Below are 16,613 nucleotides of genomic sequence, written 5' to 3' on the forward strand. Positions count from 1 at the left end.
GCTAACGTAGCTTACTTAAAGCATAACACTGAAGATGTTAAGACGAGCCCTAGAAAGCTCCGATGGCACAAAGGCTTGGTCCTGACTTTTCTATCAGTTTTAGCCGAACTTACACATGCTTGTATCCGCACCCCCGTGAGAATGCCCTCCCCCTGCTTCCTTTGAAGGAAGCTAGGAGCTGGTATCAGGCACAGCCCCCGCTAGCCCATGACACCTTGCTTAGCCACACCCCCAAGGGAACTCAGCAGTGATAAACATTAAGCCATAAGTGAAAACTTGACTTAGTTAAGGCTAAGTAGGGCCGGTCAATCTCGTGCCAGCCACCGCGGTTATACGAGAGGCCCAAATTGATAGACTCCGGCATAAAGTGTGGTTAAGGACTAAACTCTACTAAAGCCGAAGACTCTCAAAGCTGTTATACGCAAATGAGAGGTAGAAGCCCAATCACGAAAGTAGCTTTAATTACCCTGACGCCACGAAAGCTACGGGACAAACTGGGATTAGATACCCCACTATGCGTAGCCATAAACATTGATAGTATCACATATTTTCTATCCGCCCGGGAACTACGAGCGAGAGCTTAAAACCCAATGGACTTGGCGGTGCTTTAGACCCCCCTAGAGGAGCCTGTCCTATAACCGATAATCCCCGTTAAACCTCACCTCTCCTTGTTCCTTCCCGCCTATATACCGCCGTCGTCAGCTTACCCTACAAAGGATCTAAAGTAAGCAAAATTGGCTAACCCCCCAAAACGCCAGGTCGAGGTGTAGCGCATGGAGAGGGATGAGATGGGCTACATTCCATCCCACATGGCATACGGACGGTAGATTGAAATATCAACCTGAAGGAGGATTTAGCAGTAAGTGAGAAATAGAGCGTCTCACTGAAACTGGCCCTGAAGCGCGCACACACCGCCCGTCACTCTCCCCGAATATAAAACTTCCCATTCCTAATTCCACAAAACCCTACAAGGGGAGGCAAGTCGTAACATGGTAAGTGTACCGGAAGGTGCACTTGGATAACTCAGAGTATAGCTAAACTAGTATAGCATCTCCCTTACACCGAGAAGACATTCGTGCAAATCGAATTGCCCTGATACTCACAAGCTAGCCCACCCCTGCAAACCCAACACCCCCATATCACTACCCCCATACACCCAATAAAACTAAATAAACAAAACATTTTTCCCCCTTAGTATAGGCGATAGAAAAGAGCCCAGGCGCAATAGATAAAGTACCGCAAGGGAAAGCTGAAAGAGAAATGAAACAACCCAGTTAAGAAAAGAAAAGCAAAGATAAAACCTTGTACCTTTTGCATCATGAGTTAGCCAGTCAACCCAAGCAAAGAGTCCTTTAGTTTGTCCCCCCGAAACTAGGTGAGCTACTCCAAGACAGCCTAAAAATTAGGGCGCACCCGTCTCTGTGGCAAAAGAGTGGGAAGAGCTTCGAGTAGCGGTGACAGACCTATCGAACCTAGTTATAGCTGGTTGCCCGAGAAGTGGATACAAGTTCAGCCTCTTGGCCTCTCCCCTCAATCTGTCCTAACCTCCTCAGACACCTAAGAGACCAAAAGAGTTATTCAAGGGGGGTACAGCCCTCTTGAAAAAAGACACAACTTTAACAGGAGAATAAAGATCAAAATAACCAAGGAGCTCTCACGTCTTCGTGGGCTCAGAAGCAGCCATCCCATTAGAGTGCGTTAAAGCTCAGACACCTCAACTCTCAAACCACTCCTTAGATCCTGATAATTTACTCTTAATCCCTACCCATACCGGGCCATTCCATGCCTCCATGGAAGCGACCATGCTAATATGAGTAATAAGAGAGCTAAGACTCTCTCCCCGCATAAGTGTATCTCGGAACGAACCCCCACCGATTATTAACGGACCCAACCAAAGAGGGAAATAGACCATACAAAAGACAACTAGAAAAACATCAATCCTTGACCCCGTTAACCCCACACTGGTGTGCAACAAGGGAAAGACTAAAAAAAAGAGAAGGAACTCGGCAAACATCTCAAGCCTCGCCTGTTTACCAAAAACATCGCCTCTTGCAACATCAACGTATAAGAGGTATTGCCTGCCCAGTGACGTAGAGTTCAACGGCCGCGGTATATTGACCGTGCGAAGGTAGCGCGATCACTTGTCTTTTAATTGGAGACCTGTATGAACGGCACGACGAGGGCTTAACTGTCTCCTCTTTTAAGTCAATGAAATTGATCTCTCCGTGCAGAAGCGGAGATACCCCCATAAGACGAGAAGACCCTATGGAGCTTTAGACACTAAAGCAGATCACGTAAACATCTTCAAAACAACGAACCGAACACAATGTTCCCTGCCCTACTGTCTTCGGTTGGGGCGACCACGGGGAAACACACAACCCCCACGCGGAATGGGCTTACATTCCCTAAGCCAAGAGCACCAGCTCTAAGAAACAGAACCTCTGACCTAGAGATCCGGCTTAGCCGATCAACGGACCAAGTTACCCTAGGGATAACAGCGCAATCCCCTTTTAGAGTCCATATCGACAAGGGGGTTTACGACCTCGATGTTGGATCAGGACATCCTAATGGTGCAGCCGCTATTAAGGGTTCGTTTGTTCAACGATTAAAGTCCTACGTGATCTGAGTTCAGACCGGAGTAATCCAGGTCAGTTTCTATCTATGCCGTGTTCTTCTCTAGTACGAAAGGACCGAGAAGAAGAGCCCCCTGCTAAAGGCACGCCTCACTTTTACCTATAGAAAACAACTAAAAAAGACAACAAAGCACATCCTACCTCACCAGCCTGAGACCCCGGCGCGTTAATGTGGCAGAGCTTGGCATTGCAGAAGGCCTAAGCCCTTCTCACAGAGGTTCAAGTCCTCTTATTAACTCCATGATTTCCGCACTACTTACTCACATCCTAAACCCATTAGCCTACATCGTCCCCATTCTTTTAGCAGTAGCTTTCCTCACTCTCATCGAACGAAAAGTCCTAGGCTACATGCAGCTCCGAAAAGGCCCTAACATCGTTGGCCCCTACGGACTTCTCCAACCCATTGCTGATGGCCTTAAACTCTTTATTAAAGAACCCATCCGCCCTTCAACAGCCTCCCCCATCCTATTTCTTCTAGCCCCCATCCTGGCTCTTACCCTTGCCCTTACCCTTTGAGCCCCCATGCCCATCCCATACCCAGTCACAGACCTAAACCTAGGTGTCCTTTTCATCCTTGCCCTCTCAAGCCTAGCAGTCTATTCAATCCTAGGCTCAGGTTGAGCCTCAAACTCAAAATACGCTCTCATCGGAGCCCTGCGAGCTGTAGCACAGACTATCTCCTACGAGGTAAGTCTTGGCCTAATTCTCCTAAGCATTATCATCTTCACTGGAGGCTTCACTCTACAAACATTCAATGTTGCCCAGGAGAGCATTTGACTCGTTATTCCTGCTTGACCACTCGCCGCAATATGGTATATCTCAACTCTGGCAGAGACAAATCGTGCGCCATTCGACCTAACAGAAGGAGAATCCGAACTAGTTTCCGGATTTAACGTAGAGTACGCAGGGGGGCCATTTGCACTATTCTTTCTTGCTGAGTACGCCAACATTCTGCTAATAAACACACTTTCCGCTACTCTCTTCCTAGGCGCCTCACACATTCCCACAATCCCAGAACTTACAGCACTCAACCTTATGACCAAAGCGGCCCTCCTGTCCCTAGTCTTCCTTTGAGTACGGGCTTCGTACCCCCGCTTTCGATATGACCAACTAATGCACCTCATCTGGAAAAACTTTCTCCCCCTTACCTTAGCCCTCGTCATTTGACACTTGGCCCTCCCTATCGCATTCGCAGGTCTCCCACCACAACTTTAAGCAAGGAGCTGTGCCTGAAACAAAGGGTCACTTTGATGGAGTGAATCATGAGGGTTCAAGCCCCTCCATCTCCTTTTAGAAAGAAGGGGTTCGAACCCTGCCTGGAGAGATCAAAACTCTCAGTGCTTCCACTACACTACTTTCTAGTCAGATCAGCTAAGTCAAGCTCTCGGGCCCATACCCCGAAAATGTAGGTTAAAGTCCTTCTCTTGCTAATGAACCCTTACGTCTTATCCACCTTACTTATGGGACTAGGACTAGGTACCACAATCACCTTTGCCAGCTCCCACTGACTCTTAGCATGAATAGGCCTTGAAATTAATACACTAGCCATTCTACCACTAATAGCGCACCACCACCACCCCCGGGCAGTTGAGGCCACCACTAAATACTTCCTAGCCCAAGCAACAGCCGCCGCGGTACTTCTGTTCGCAAGCACTACAAACGCCTGACTCACAGGCCAGTGAGAAATTCAACAGATAACTCACCCTCTCTCAGTTACACTAATTACCGCAGCACTTGCCCTCAAAGTCGGCCTTGCACCCATACACACATGACTCCCAGAGGTCCTACAAGGACTAGACCTTACTACCGGACTAATCCTCTCCACATGACAAAAGCTAGCCCCCTTCGCCCTCCTACTACAGATCCAACCCTCAAATTCAACTACCTTAATCCTACTCGGCCTAACATCCACCCTTGTTGGCGGCTGAGGCGGGCTTAATCAGACGCAACTTCGAAAAATCTTAGCATACTCCTCTATTGCACACCTTGGCTGAATAATCCTAATTCTACAATTTTCACCAACCCTTACCCTACTCACCCTCTTGACATACTTTGTAATAACCCTATCCGCATTCCTCACCTTTAAACTAAACAAAGCAACGACTATCAACTCCTTAGCCACTTCCTGAGCCAAAACTCCCATACTAACTGCCTTAACCCCCCTCGTCCTCCTATCCCTAGGAGGCCTCCCCCCCCTCACAGGGTTTATGCCCAAGTGACTAATCCTTCAAGAACTAACCAAACAAGATTTAGTGCCCATTGCCACTCTTGCAGCACTAACCGCCCTCCTTAGCCTTTACTTTTGCCTTCGACTCTCGTACACAATAACCCTGACAATATCCCCAAACAATCTTGCAGGTACTACCCCCTGGCGACTTCCCCACACACAACACTCCCTCCCCCTCGCCACCACCACAACAATAACCATCCTCCTTCTCCCCTTAACCCCAACCATTACAACCCTCCTTACTCTCTAGGGCCTTAGGATAATTTTAGACCAAGGGCCTTCAAAGCCCTCAGTGGGAGTGGAAATCTCCCAGGCTCTGTATAAGACTTGCGGGATATTACCCCACATCTTCCACGTGCAAAGCGGATACTTTAATTAAGCTAAAGCCCTCCCTAGACAGGCAGGCCTCGATCCTACAAACTCTTAGTTAACAGCTAAGCGCTCTAACCAGCGAGCATCTGCCTACCTTTCCCCCGCCTGTAAACAGGCCTGGGACAGGCGGGGGAAAGCCCCGGTCGGCGATTAGCCGACTACTTTGGATTTGCAATCCAACATGTAAAACACCTCAGAGCTTGGTAGGAAGAGGAATTGAACCTCTGTCCATGGGGCTACAATCCACCGCTTGGGCACTCAGCCATCCTACCTGTGGCAATCACCCGCTGATTCTTCTCAACAAACCACAAAGACATTGGCACCCTTTACCTTGTATTCGGTGCCTGAGCCGGCATAGTAGGCACTGCCCTAAGCCTGCTTATCCGGGCAGAACTTAGCCAGCCAGGTGCTCTTCTCGGAGACGATCAGATTTACAATGTCATCGTTACGGCCCACGCCTTCGTTATAATCTTCTTTATAGTAATACCAATCATGATCGGTGGCTTCGGAAACTGGCTAATCCCCCTTATGATCGGTGCCCCAGACATAGCCTTCCCCCGAATGAATAACATGAGTTTCTGACTCCTACCTCCTTCCTTCCTGCTTCTCCTTGCCTCCTCTGGTGTGGAAGCGGGAGCTGGGACCGGTTGGACAGTCTACCCTCCGCTAGCTGGAAACTTAGCTCACGCAGGCGCGTCTGTAGATCTCACAATCTTTTCCCTTCATCTAGCCGGGATCTCTTCCATCCTAGGAGCCATCAACTTTATTACAACTATTATTAACATGAAACCTCCAGCTATTACTCAATACCAAACACCTCTATTCGTGTGGGCCGTCCTAATTACAGCAGTTTTACTTCTTCTCTCCCTTCCTGTGCTCGCCGCCGGCATTACAATACTTTTAACAGACCGAAATCTAAACACCACTTTCTTCGACCCAGCAGGGGGAGGAGACCCAATCCTCTACCAACACTTATTTTGATTCTTCGGCCACCCTGAAGTCTACATCCTCATCCTCCCAGGCTTCGGAATAATCTCCCATATTGTCGCATACTATGCAGGCAAAAAAGAACCTTTCGGTTACATAGGCATGGTCTGAGCTATAATGGCCATCGGACTCCTTGGCTTCATTGTATGGGCACACCACATATTCACAGTAGGCATGGACGTTGACACTCGTGCCTATTTTACATCTGCTACAATGATTATCGCCATTCCAACGGGGGTAAAAGTCTTTAGCTGATTAGCCACCCTCCACGGAGGCTCAATCAAATGGGAAACCCCTCTTCTTTGAGCCCTCGGGTTTATCTTCTTATTTACAGTAGGAGGCCTGACGGGCATTGTCTTAGCCAACTCGTCATTAGACATTGTTCTTCACGACACCTATTATGTCGTGGCTCACTTCCACTACGTTCTTTCAATAGGGGCAGTATTTGCTATCGTGGCAGGATTCGTTCACTGATTCCCCTTGTTCACAGGCTATACTCTCCACTCCACCTGAACTAAAATCCACTTCGGCGTTATATTCCTTGGTGTAAACCTCACGTTCTTCCCACAGCATTTCCTTGGCCTAGCGGGAATACCTCGACGGTATTCAGACTACCCAGATGCCTACACACTGTGAAATACAGTCTCCTCAATTGGCTCTCTTATTTCACTAATTGCAGTAATTATCTTCCTATTTATCATCTGAGAGGCATTCGCCGCAAAACGTGAAGTTATATCTGTAGACCTAACCATTACAAACGTTGAATGACTTCACGGATGCCCCCCACCATACCACACATTCGAGGAACCTGCCTTCGTCCAAGTCCAGCAAGTCAAACGAGAAAGGGAGGAGTCGAACCCCCATTAACTGGTTTCAAGCCAGCCACATAACCGCTCTGTCACTTTCTTAATAAGACGCTAGTATAATAGACAACTACACCGCCTTGTCGAGGCCGAATTGTGGGTTTAAGTCCCGCGCGTCTTAAACAATCAATGGCACATCCATCACAACTAGGCTTTCAAGACGCAGCTTCGCCAGTGATAGAAGAACTTCTACATTTCCACGACCACGCCTTAATAATTGTATTCCTTATCAGCACCCTAGTGCTTTACATTATTGTAGCCATGGTATCGACCAAACTTACTAATAGCTATATTTTAGACTCCCAAGAAATTGAGGTTGTCTGAACAATTCTTCCAGCAGTTATCCTCATCCTAATTGCCCTCCCTTCCCTTCGAATCCTCTATCTGATAGACGAAATTAACGACCCACACTTAACTGTAAAAGCAGTGGGACATCAATGATACTGAAGTTACGAATATACCGACTATCAACAACTTGGCTTTGACTCCTACATGATTCCAACCCAGGACCTGACTCCTGGGCAGTTTCGCCTCTTAGAAACAGATCACCGAATAGTGGTACCCTCCGAAACCCCAGTTCGAGTCCTAGTAACAGCCGAAGATGTCCTCCACTCTTGAGCAGTACCTGCCCTAGGCGTTAAAATGGACGCAGTACCAGGCCGCCTAAATCAAACAGCTTTCATTGCATCCCGACCAGGAGTCTTCTACGGACAATGCTCTGAAATTTGCGGCGCCAACCATAGCTTCATACCAATTGTTGTAGAAGCAGTACCTCTACAACACTTTGAAAACTGATCCTCCTTTATACTTCAAGACGCTTCGCTAGGAAGCTAAACTTGGGCCTTAAGCGTTAGCCTTTTAAGCTAAAGATTGGTGACTCCCTACCACCCCTAGTGATATGCCCCAACTGAACCCTACCCCCTGATTCGCTATTCTTATCTTTACATGACTAGTCTTCCTTACGATTATCCCTCCGAAAGTCTCAACCCACACCTTCCCGAACGAACCGACTTCTCGAAGCACTGAAAAACCACAAACAGAGCCCTGAAACTGACCATGACACTAAGCTTCTTCGACCAATTTATAAGCCCCATCTTCCTAGGAATTCCCCTAATAGGTATCGCTCTCGTACTCCCCCTCCTCTTCTTCCAAAAATCTTCCCCACAGTGACTGACCAACCGACTTCAAACCCTTCAAAGCTGATTTGTCAATCGATTCACCCAACAGCTTCTTCTCCCTTTAAGCCCAGGAGGACACATCTGAGCCCTCATTCTTACATCCTTAATAGTCTTCCTTCTTTCCCTTAATATGCTGGGCCTCCTCCCATACACCTTCACACCAACCACGCAACTCTCACTAAACATAGCCCTCGCCGTCCCCCTTTGACTCGCTACAGTCCTCATCGGCATACGAAACCAACCAACTATTGCCCTCGGCCACCTACTCCCGGAGGGAACCCCCACACCCCTCATCCCAGTTCTCATTGTGATCGAAACCATCAGCCTATTCATCCGACCTCTAGCCTTAGGCGTCCGACTAACAGCTAACCTCACAGCAGGCCACTTGCTTATTCAACTCATTGCTACAGCCGCTTTCGTACTCATCCCCCTCATACCCACCGTTTCACTTCTAACAACAGCCCTTCTTCTTCTACTCACCCTACTAGAAGTAGCCGTCGCAATAATTCAAGCCTATGTCTTCGTCCTCCTACTAAGTCTTTACCTACAAGAAAACGTCTAATGGCCCATCAAGCACACGCATACCACATAGTCGACCCAAGCCCATGACCTCTCACTGGGGCAGTTGCTGCCCTACTAATAACATCAGGCCTTGCTGTCTGATTCCATTTTAACTCTATCACGCTGATATCCCTCGGCACTGTACTCCTCATCCTAACAATATACCAATGATGGCGAGATATCGTTCGAGAAGGTACATTTCAAGGTCACCACACACCCCCCGTACAAAAAGGCCTTCGTTACGGAATAATCCTGTTCATCACCTCAGAGGTCTTCTTCTTCCTAGGATTCTTCTGAGCTTTTTACCACTCAAGCCTGGCCCCCACCCCCGAGCTTGGAGGCTGCTGACCCCCAACCGGCCTCACAACATTAGACCCCTTCGAAGTCCCTCTCCTCAATACCGCTGTCCTTCTAGCCTCTGGTGTTACAGTTACTTGAGCACACCACAGCATTATGGAAGGAGAACGAAAAGAAGCCATCCAAGCACTAGCCCTAACCATCCTACTTGGGTTTTATTTTACTTTTCTCCAAGGAATGGAGTACTACGAAGCACCTTTCACAATCGCAGACGGTGTTTACGGATCGACATTCTTTGTTGCAACAGGTTTTCACGGCCTCCATGTTATTATCGGCTCCACCTTCCTCGCAGTCTGCTTACTCCGCCAAATCCACTACCACTTTACCTCAGAACACCACTTCGGCTTCGAAGCAGCTGCATGATACTGACATTTCGTAGATGTCGTCTGACTTTTCCTTTACATCTCTATCTACTGATGAGGTTCTTAATCTTTCTAGTACTAACGCCAGTATTAGTGACTTCCAATCACCAGGTCTTGGTTAAAATCCAAGGAAAGATACATGACAAACCTAATCATCACTTGCATTGCTATCGCCACCCTACTCTCACTCGCTCTTGCTACCGTGTCTTTCTGACTCCCTCTGATATCTCCCGACTACGAGAAACTCTCTCCCTACGAATGTGGCTTTGACCCCCTGGGCTCAGCCCGCCTTCCCTTCTCGCTCCGATTCTTCCTCGTCGCCATCCTTTTCCTTCTCTTTGACCTTGAAATTGCCCTCCTTCTTCCCCTCCCCTGAGGGGACCAACTCTCCTCTCCCCTCGTAACATTCTTCTGAGCCTCAGCTATCCTCGTCCTCCTCACCCTAGGCCTTATCTATGAATGAATGCAAGGAGGATTAGAATGAGCTGAATTGCCGGTTAGTTTAAGCAAAACATTTGATTTCGGCTCAAAAACTTGTGGTTCAACCCCACAACTGGCTTATGACCCCTGTCCAATTCGCATTCTCCTCAGCATTTCTCCTAGGACTCACTGGCTTAACCTTCCACCGAACCCACCTCCTCTCAGCCCTTCTCTGCTTAGAAGGAATAATACTATCCCTATTTATCGCCCTCTCATTATGAGCACTTCAATTAAACTCAGCTAGCTTCTCTGCCGCACCCATACTCCTCTTAGCTTTTTCAGCTTGTGAGGCAAGCGCAGGACTAGCCCTCCTAGTAGCCACCGCTCGGACGCATGGCACAGACCGTCTAAAAAACCTTAACCTCCTACAATGCTAAAAATTCTTATTCCCACCCTCATACTAATCCCCACCACATGACTATCACCCTCAAAATGAACTTGACAATCAACTACCTTTAATAGCCTTCTAATTGCAGCAGCAAGCCTAATATGGATAAAGAAGCCAGAAACCACAGGCTGAACTAACCTTTCCTCCACTATAGCTACAGACCCTTTATCCAGCCCCCTCCTAGTCCTCTCTTGCTGACTTCTTCCCCTCATGATTCTTGCCAGTCAGAACCACATGTCATCTGAGCCCCTTCATCGGCAGCGACTCTACATCTCACTAATAATTATCCTGCAGTCCTTCCTAATCTTAGCCTTTAGTGCAACAGAAGTTATTATATTCTACATTATATTTGAAGCAACTCTAATCCCCACACTATTTTTAATTACCCGATGAGGCAACCAGGCGGAACGACTTAACGCAGGCACCTACTTCCTCTTCTACACCCTTGCAGGATCTCTCCCTCTACTAGTAGCCCTTCTCTTACTTCAAAACGCAACAGGATCCCTCTCCATGCTCACCCTCCAATACACAAAACCTCTTCTCATCTCTTCATATGCAAGCAATCTATGATGAGCAGCCTGTCTAATTGCATTTCTAGTGAAAATACCACTATACGGCGTACACCTTTGACTTCCCAAAGCGCACGTAGAAGCACCAGTCGCCGGCTCTATGATCCTAGCCGCTGTTCTACTGAAGCTAGGGGGCTACGGAATGATACGAGTACTTGTCCTCCTTGACCCACTTACGAAAGAACTTAGCTACCCTTTTATCATCTTAGCACTCTGAGGTGTAATCATAACGGGCTCCATCTGCTTACGCCAAACGGACCTGAAATCGTTAATCGCCTACTCATCAGTAAGCCATATAGGCCTGGTAATCGGCGGTATTCTCATTCAAACACCATGAGGCTTTACAGGAGCCCTCGTTCTAATAATTGCCCATGGACTAACCTCCTCTGCCCTTTTTTGCTTGGCAAACACTAACTACGAACGAACCCACAGCCGAACAATAGTCTTAGCCCGGGGCTTGCAAATGGCCCTCCCATTAATAGCAACATGATGATTTATTGCCAGCCTTGCTAACTTAGCTCTTCCCCCACTCCCCAACCTCATAGCAGAACTTATAGTTATCACAAGCTTATTCAATTGATCATGATGGACCCTAGCCCTCACAGGAATGGGAACCCTAATCACCGCCGCTTACTCCCTTTACATATTTCTCATAACTCAGCGAGGACAACTACCCGCCCACAGCATCGCCCTCCCCCCCTCCTACTCGCGAGAACACCTACTCATTACCCTTCACCTTCTCCCCCTTCTTATCCTCATTACTAAGCCAGACCTAATCTGGGGATGGCTAAACTAGTAGATATAGTTTAGCCAAAACGCCAGATTGTGATTCCGGAAACAGAGGTTAAGTCCCTCTTATCCACCAACACCAAAGATCATCTGATACTAAAGACTAACCTTTTAACTATTAAAACTGCTAAACCCTGTCAGACCTTGCTTCTAAAGGATAACAGTCATCCACTGGTTTTAGGAACCAAACCACTCTTGGTGCAAATCCAAGTAGAAGCTATGCACCCCACCTCAATTATAATAACCACAAGCTCAATCCTCATCTTTGCCATCCTGACCTACCCCGTTTTAACAACCCTAGACCCAAAACCACAACAACCATACTGAGCGCTGGTCAAAGTCAAAACCGCAGTCAAGCTTGCCTTCTTTATTAGCCTCCTCCCGCTTTCACTTTTCCTCAGTGAAGGGACAGAAATAGTCATCACCAACTGAAACTGAATAAACACCGAAACATTTGATATCAACCTTAGCTTCAAATTCGACCACTACTCAATTATTTTTACCCCAATCGCATTGTACGTAACCTGATCAATCCTGGAATTCGCGTCATGATACATACACGCAGACCCCAATATAAATCGATTCTTCAAATACCTCTTAGTTTTCCTCATTGCCATGATTGTCCTAGTCACAGCAAACAACATGTTCCAACTATTCATCGGCTGAGAAGGAGTAGGAATCATGTCCTTTCTCCTGATTGGCTGATGGTATGGCCGAGCCGACGCTAATACTGCGGCCCTACAGGCAGTTCTTTATAATCGAGTTGGAGATATCGGATTAATCTTTTCCATAGCATGGATAGCAACTAGCCTTAACTCATGGGAACTCCAACAACTATTCGTAGCCTCTAAAGATCACGACCTAACATTCCCCCTTCTAGGTTTAATCATTGCTGCCACCGGAAAATCCGCCCAATTTGGCCTCCACCCCTGACTCCCCTCAGCCATAGAAGGCCCTACACCAGTCTCTGCTCTACTACACTCAAGCACAATAGTTGTTGCAGGAATTTTTCTCCTAGTACGAACTAGCCCCCTCATAGAAAACAACCAAACCGCTCTAACCACCTGCCTATGCCTAGGAGCCCTAACTACACTATTTACGGCTACCTGTGCCCTTACACAAAATGACATCAAAAAAATCGTCGCATTCTCAACCTCAAGCCAACTAGGCCTCATAATAGTCTGCATTGGACTAAATCAACCCCAACTCGCATTCCTGCATATCTGCACCCATGCCTTCTTCAAAGCAATACTATTTCTCTGCTCAGGCGCTATTATCCACAGCCTAAACGATGAACAGGACATTCGTAAAATAGGAGGCATACACCACCTTACTCCTTTCACATCCTCCTGCTTCACACTGGGAAGCCTAGCCCTAACAGGAACCCCATTTCTTGCCGGCTTTTTCTCTAAAGACGCAATCATCGAATCACTAAACACCTCATACCTAAACGCCTGAGCCCTGACCCTAACCCTCCTTGCCACTTCATTTACGGCCGCCTACAGCCTGCGAATCATCTTCTTCGTGTCCATAGGCTATCCTCGTTTCAACACGCTATCCCCCATCAACGAAAACGACCCCGCAGTCATCTCTCCCATTAAACGCCTGGCCTGAGGAAGCATCATCGCAGGACTTCTTATTACGTCTAACATTCTCCCACTTAAAACCCCCGTAATAACCATGCCCCCCCTACTAAAGCTCGCTGCCTTAGTTGTGACCATCACAGGACTACTTGCAGCTTTCGAACTAGCATCCCTCACAAGCAAACAGCTCAAACCAACACCCCACCTCACCCCCCACCACTTCTCAAACATGCTTGGATTCTTCCCAGCAATCATCCACCGATCTATCCCCAAACTAAACCTGCTGCTGGGGCAATCAATTGCTAGCCAGATAATCGACCAAAATTGACTAGAAAAGACAGGACCCAAAGCAGCAATATCCCTCAACCTCCCTCTCATTACTTCAACAAGTGACGCTCAACAAGGCATAGTAAAAACCTACCTCAGCCTCTTCTTGCTAACTCTTGCCCTAATAACCCTAATACTTCTCATTTAAACCGCACGAATAGTTCCACGCCCTAACCCCCGCGTCAACTCAAGCACTACGAAAAGCGTTAAAAGAAGAGCCCAACCACTAAGTCACAGCATTCCACCCCCCTCAGCATACATCAAAGCCGCTCCTTCCGTATCAGCCCGGAAAACAGAAAACTCCTCAAGCTCCTCAGCAGTAAACCAAGAACCCTCATACCACCCTTCTCAAAAAAAACACGCCCCAAGCACTACTCCCAACGTGTAAACCAACATGTACAGGGCAACGGACCGGCTCAACCAACTCTCCGGATAAGGTTCCGCAGCCAACGCTGCAGAGTACGCAAAAACCACCAACATTCCCCCCAAATAAATCAGAAACAAGACTAGAGATAAAAAAGAACCACCATGAGTTGCTAGAACCCCGCACCCCACGCCAGCCACAACAACAAATCCCAAAGCTGCAAAATACGGCGAGGGGTTTGAAGCTACTGCAATTAATCCAACCACTAAGCCTCCCAAGACAAGTAATAAAAAGACTGTGACGTAAGCCATAGTTCCTGCCAGGATTTCAACCAGGACCAGTGGCTTGAAAAACCACCGTTGTAACTCAACTACAAGACCCCCTAATGGCCAGCCTTCGAAAAACCCACCCTCTCCTGAAAATCGCAAACGATGCCCTAGTTGACCTCCCCGCCCCCTCCAATATCTCTGTTTGATGAAACTTCGGCTCTCTCCTAGGTCTCTGCCTAATCTCGCAAGTCCTTACGGGCCTCTTTCTCGCTATACACTACACCTCTGACATTGCCACAGCTTTCTCTTCAGTTGCCCACATCTGTCGAGACGTGAACTACGGCTGACTAATCCGAAACATACACGCCAACGGAGCTTCCTTCTTTTTCATTTGCATTTACATGCATGTGGCCCGGGGACTTTACTACGGATCATATCTGTACAAAGAAACATGAAACATTGGCGTAGTACTTCTCCTTCTAGTAATAATAACAGCTTTCGTAGGCTACGTCCTTCCGTGGGGCCAAATATCCTTCTGAGGTGCTACAGTAATTACCAACCTCCTTTCCGCCGTACCCTATGTAGGCAACACCCTAGTCCAATGAATCTGAGGAGGCTTTTCGGTAGACAACGCAACCCTGACCCGATTCTTCGCCTTCCATTTCCTACTCCCATTCATCATCATCGGAGCAACCGCCCTTCACTTGCTCTTCCTACACGAAACCGGATCAAACAATCCGCTTGGCCTAAACTCAGACACCGATAAAATCTCTTTCCACCCCTACTTTTCTTACAAGGACCTCCTAGGCTTTGCCGCTCTCCTCCTTGCACTCACCTCCCTGGCTCTATTCTCCCCCAACCTCCTTGGCGACCCAGACAATTTTACCCCCGCAAACCCTCTAGTCACCCCCCCCCATATCAAACCAGAGTGATACTTCCTTTTTGCCTATGCCATTCTTCGATCTATCCCTAACAAGCTAGGAGGCGTACTAGCCCTCCTTTCTTCAATCCTCGTACTCATAGTAGTCCCTATCCTACATACCTCGAAACAACGGAGCATAACTTTCCGTCCCGTAACCCAATTCCTATTCTGAGTCCTCGTTGCAGATGTTGCAATCCTAACCTGAATCGGAGGGATGCCAGTTGAGCACCCATTCGTCATCATCGGCCAAGTAGCATCATTCCTGTACTTCTCCCTTTTTCTCGTCTTTACTCCTGTGGCAGGATGGCTAGAAAACAAAGCACTTGGATGATCTTGCAACAGTAGCTTAACGTCCAAAAGCACCGGTCTTGTAAACCGGCAGATGGAGGTTCAACCCCCCCCTCTTGCTCAAAGAAGAAGGATTTTAACCTTCGCCCCTAACTCCCAAAGCTAGGATCCTAAAATTAGACGATTCCTTGATCACACAAACGCCCAGCATAATTATGATATCACACGCCTGCCTAATCCACACATTATGCGCTCATGTCTGTGCCCGCAACCCATTATACTAAGCCCACCCAATAAAATGGGGCCACACATACATTGCTTGCAGTATTACATATAGCTGACTGCGTGCATACGCCATGGTAATCACCCAGGTATGTGCTTCGACCATTGAACTGCATTGCCCCAGTACCATGACTTAGTACTACCCACAGCTTAGCAGTACCCGGATGTTAGCGGCGTACCCTTGCGTCCAAGGCGTACAACCAGTGTGTCAAACATTCCACTACACCATGCTAGCCCCCAAGGGCTGGCCGGCGAGAACCTACCATTACGGTCTATAGACTTGCTAGGTCTTCCTGATATTCAAGGACAGGCTAAGGGAAGCGTCAGAGATACTGATCTATTTCTTGCCTCCGGTTGTTACTTCAGGCTCATTACGGCCGAACACACCCCTGTCTTTCATCGACGCTTGCATGAATTGATGCTTCGAACACATAATCTTCGTCACCCCGCATGCCAAGCGTTCTCTCCACGGGTGTAAGGGGTTTTTTAGTTTTTTGTAAGTTTGATCCATACTTCAACAGCTCGTGATTCCCAAGTAGTGCCCAAATCTAGGAGAACTGGCTCGTATCAACGGAAGCAATGAAGAAGACGGGGGTCCGGCAGACCATAAAGGACTGTCGCTCGCTAGCATTCCACATAAGGATATCGAGTACATACTATAACCTCCGACAGCCCCCCACACCCCCCACTGCTGACAATCGCTTAAGGCCCTAGCAACCAAGAACATAAAGAAAGCTCCCACTAGCTTATCTGCTTGCAGCTATCACGTCATCTATATTACAGTATCTTAATATTGCAATACTGTAAAAAAC

The 16,613-nt window shown here is 47.7% G+C and overlaps 13 protein-coding genes across 13 annotated transcripts, besides 25 other annotated features; 12 read left to right on the forward strand and 1 right to left on the reverse strand. All coding sequences in view use genetic code 2, as the record gives it.

The window, feature by feature from the left end:
* Window positions 1-68, forward strand: a tRNA (tRNA-Phe).
* Window positions 69-1,024, forward strand: an rRNA (s-rRNA).
* Window positions 1,025-1,096, forward strand: a tRNA (tRNA-Val).
* Window positions 1,097-2,798, forward strand: an rRNA (l-rRNA).
* Window positions 2,799-2,871, forward strand: a tRNA (tRNA-Leu).
* A 2-nt stretch (window positions 2,872-2,873) lies between these two features.
* ND1 (NADH dehydrogenase subunit 1) lies at window positions 2,874-3,848 on the forward strand. The gene has a single exon. It carries the CDS (start codon window positions 2,874-2,876, stop codon window positions 3,846-3,848), a length of 975 nt encoding a protein of 324 aa, YP_003434309.1.
* Window positions 3,849-3,852: 4 nt separating this feature from the next.
* Window positions 3,853-3,922, forward strand: a tRNA (tRNA-Ile).
* Window position 3,923: 1 nt separating this feature from the next.
* Window positions 3,924-3,994, reverse strand: a tRNA (tRNA-Gln).
* Window positions 3,994-4,063, forward strand: a tRNA (tRNA-Met).
* ND2 (NADH dehydrogenase subunit 2) lies at window positions 4,064-5,108 on the forward strand. The gene has a single exon. A coding segment is annotated over exon 1 (1,045 nt).
* Window positions 5,109-5,179, forward strand: a tRNA (tRNA-Trp).
* A 2-nt stretch (window positions 5,180-5,181) lies between these two features.
* Window positions 5,182-5,250, reverse strand: a tRNA (tRNA-Ala).
* A 2-nt stretch (window positions 5,251-5,252) lies between these two features.
* Window positions 5,253-5,325, reverse strand: a tRNA (tRNA-Asn).
* A 40-nt stretch (window positions 5,326-5,365) lies between these two features.
* Window positions 5,366-5,433, reverse strand: a tRNA (tRNA-Cys).
* Window positions 5,434-5,504, reverse strand: a tRNA (tRNA-Tyr).
* A 1-nt stretch (window position 5,505) lies between these two features.
* COX1 (cytochrome c oxidase subunit I) lies at window positions 5,506-7,065 on the forward strand. Its single transcript has one exon. The coding sequence runs from the start codon at window positions 5,506-5,508 to the stop codon at window positions 7,063-7,065; it is 1,560 nt and encodes a 519-aa protein (YP_003434311.1).
* Window positions 7,057-7,127, reverse strand: a tRNA (tRNA-Ser).
* A 3-nt stretch (window positions 7,128-7,130) lies between these two features.
* Window positions 7,131-7,203, forward strand: a tRNA (tRNA-Asp).
* An 8-nt stretch (window positions 7,204-7,211) lies between these two features.
* Window positions 7,212-7,902, forward strand: COX2 (cytochrome c oxidase subunit II). Its single transcript has one exon. A coding segment is annotated over exon 1 (691 nt).
* Window positions 7,903-7,979, forward strand: a tRNA (tRNA-Lys).
* Window position 7,980: 1 nt separating this feature from the next.
* ATP8 (ATP synthase F0 subunit 8) lies at window positions 7,981-8,148 on the forward strand. The gene has a single exon. The coding sequence runs from the start codon at window positions 7,981-7,983 to the stop codon at window positions 8,146-8,148; it is 168 nt and encodes a 55-aa protein (YP_003434313.1).
* Window positions 8,139-8,822, forward strand: ATP6 (ATP synthase F0 subunit 6). The gene has a single exon: window positions 8,139-8,821. A coding segment is annotated over exon 1 (683 nt).
* On the forward strand, window positions 8,822-9,606 carry COX3 (cytochrome c oxidase subunit III). The gene has a single exon. A coding segment is annotated over exon 1 (785 nt).
* Window positions 9,607-9,678, forward strand: a tRNA (tRNA-Gly).
* A 1-nt stretch (window position 9,679) lies between these two features.
* ND3 (NADH dehydrogenase subunit 3) lies at window positions 9,680-10,031 on the forward strand. The gene has a single exon. A coding segment is annotated over exon 1 (352 nt).
* Window positions 10,032-10,100, forward strand: a tRNA (tRNA-Arg).
* ND4L (NADH dehydrogenase subunit 4L) lies at window positions 10,101-10,396 on the forward strand. The gene has a single exon. A coding segment is annotated over exon 1 (296 nt).
* Window positions 10,391-11,772, forward strand: ND4 (NADH dehydrogenase subunit 4). The gene has a single exon. A coding segment is annotated over exon 1 (1,382 nt).
* Window positions 11,773-11,841, forward strand: a tRNA (tRNA-His).
* Window positions 11,842-11,912, forward strand: a tRNA (tRNA-Ser).
* Window positions 11,913-11,985, forward strand: a tRNA (tRNA-Leu).
* ND5 (NADH dehydrogenase subunit 5) lies at window positions 11,986-13,824 on the forward strand. The gene has a single exon. It carries the CDS (start codon window positions 11,986-11,988, stop codon window positions 13,822-13,824), a length of 1,839 nt encoding a protein of 612 aa, YP_003434319.1.
* ND6 (NADH dehydrogenase subunit 6) lies at window positions 13,821-14,351 on the reverse strand. The gene has a single exon. It carries the CDS (start codon window positions 14,349-14,351, stop codon window positions 13,821-13,823), a length of 531 nt encoding a protein of 176 aa, YP_003434320.1.
* Window positions 14,352-14,420, reverse strand: a tRNA (tRNA-Glu).
* Window positions 14,421-14,425: 5 nt separating this feature from the next.
* CYTB (cytochrome b) lies at window positions 14,426-15,566 on the forward strand. Its single transcript has one exon. A coding segment is annotated over exon 1 (1,141 nt).
* Window positions 15,567-15,639, forward strand: a tRNA (tRNA-Thr).
* Window positions 15,639-15,710, reverse strand: a tRNA (tRNA-Pro).
* Window positions 15,711-16,613: a D loop (control region).

The sequence above is a fragment of the mitochondrial genome of Cheilinus undulatus (assembly GCF_018320785.1).
Source record: "Cheilinus undulatus mitochondrion, complete genome".
Classification (NCBI taxonomy): Eukaryota; Metazoa; Chordata; class Actinopteri; order Labriformes; family Labridae; genus Cheilinus; species Cheilinus undulatus.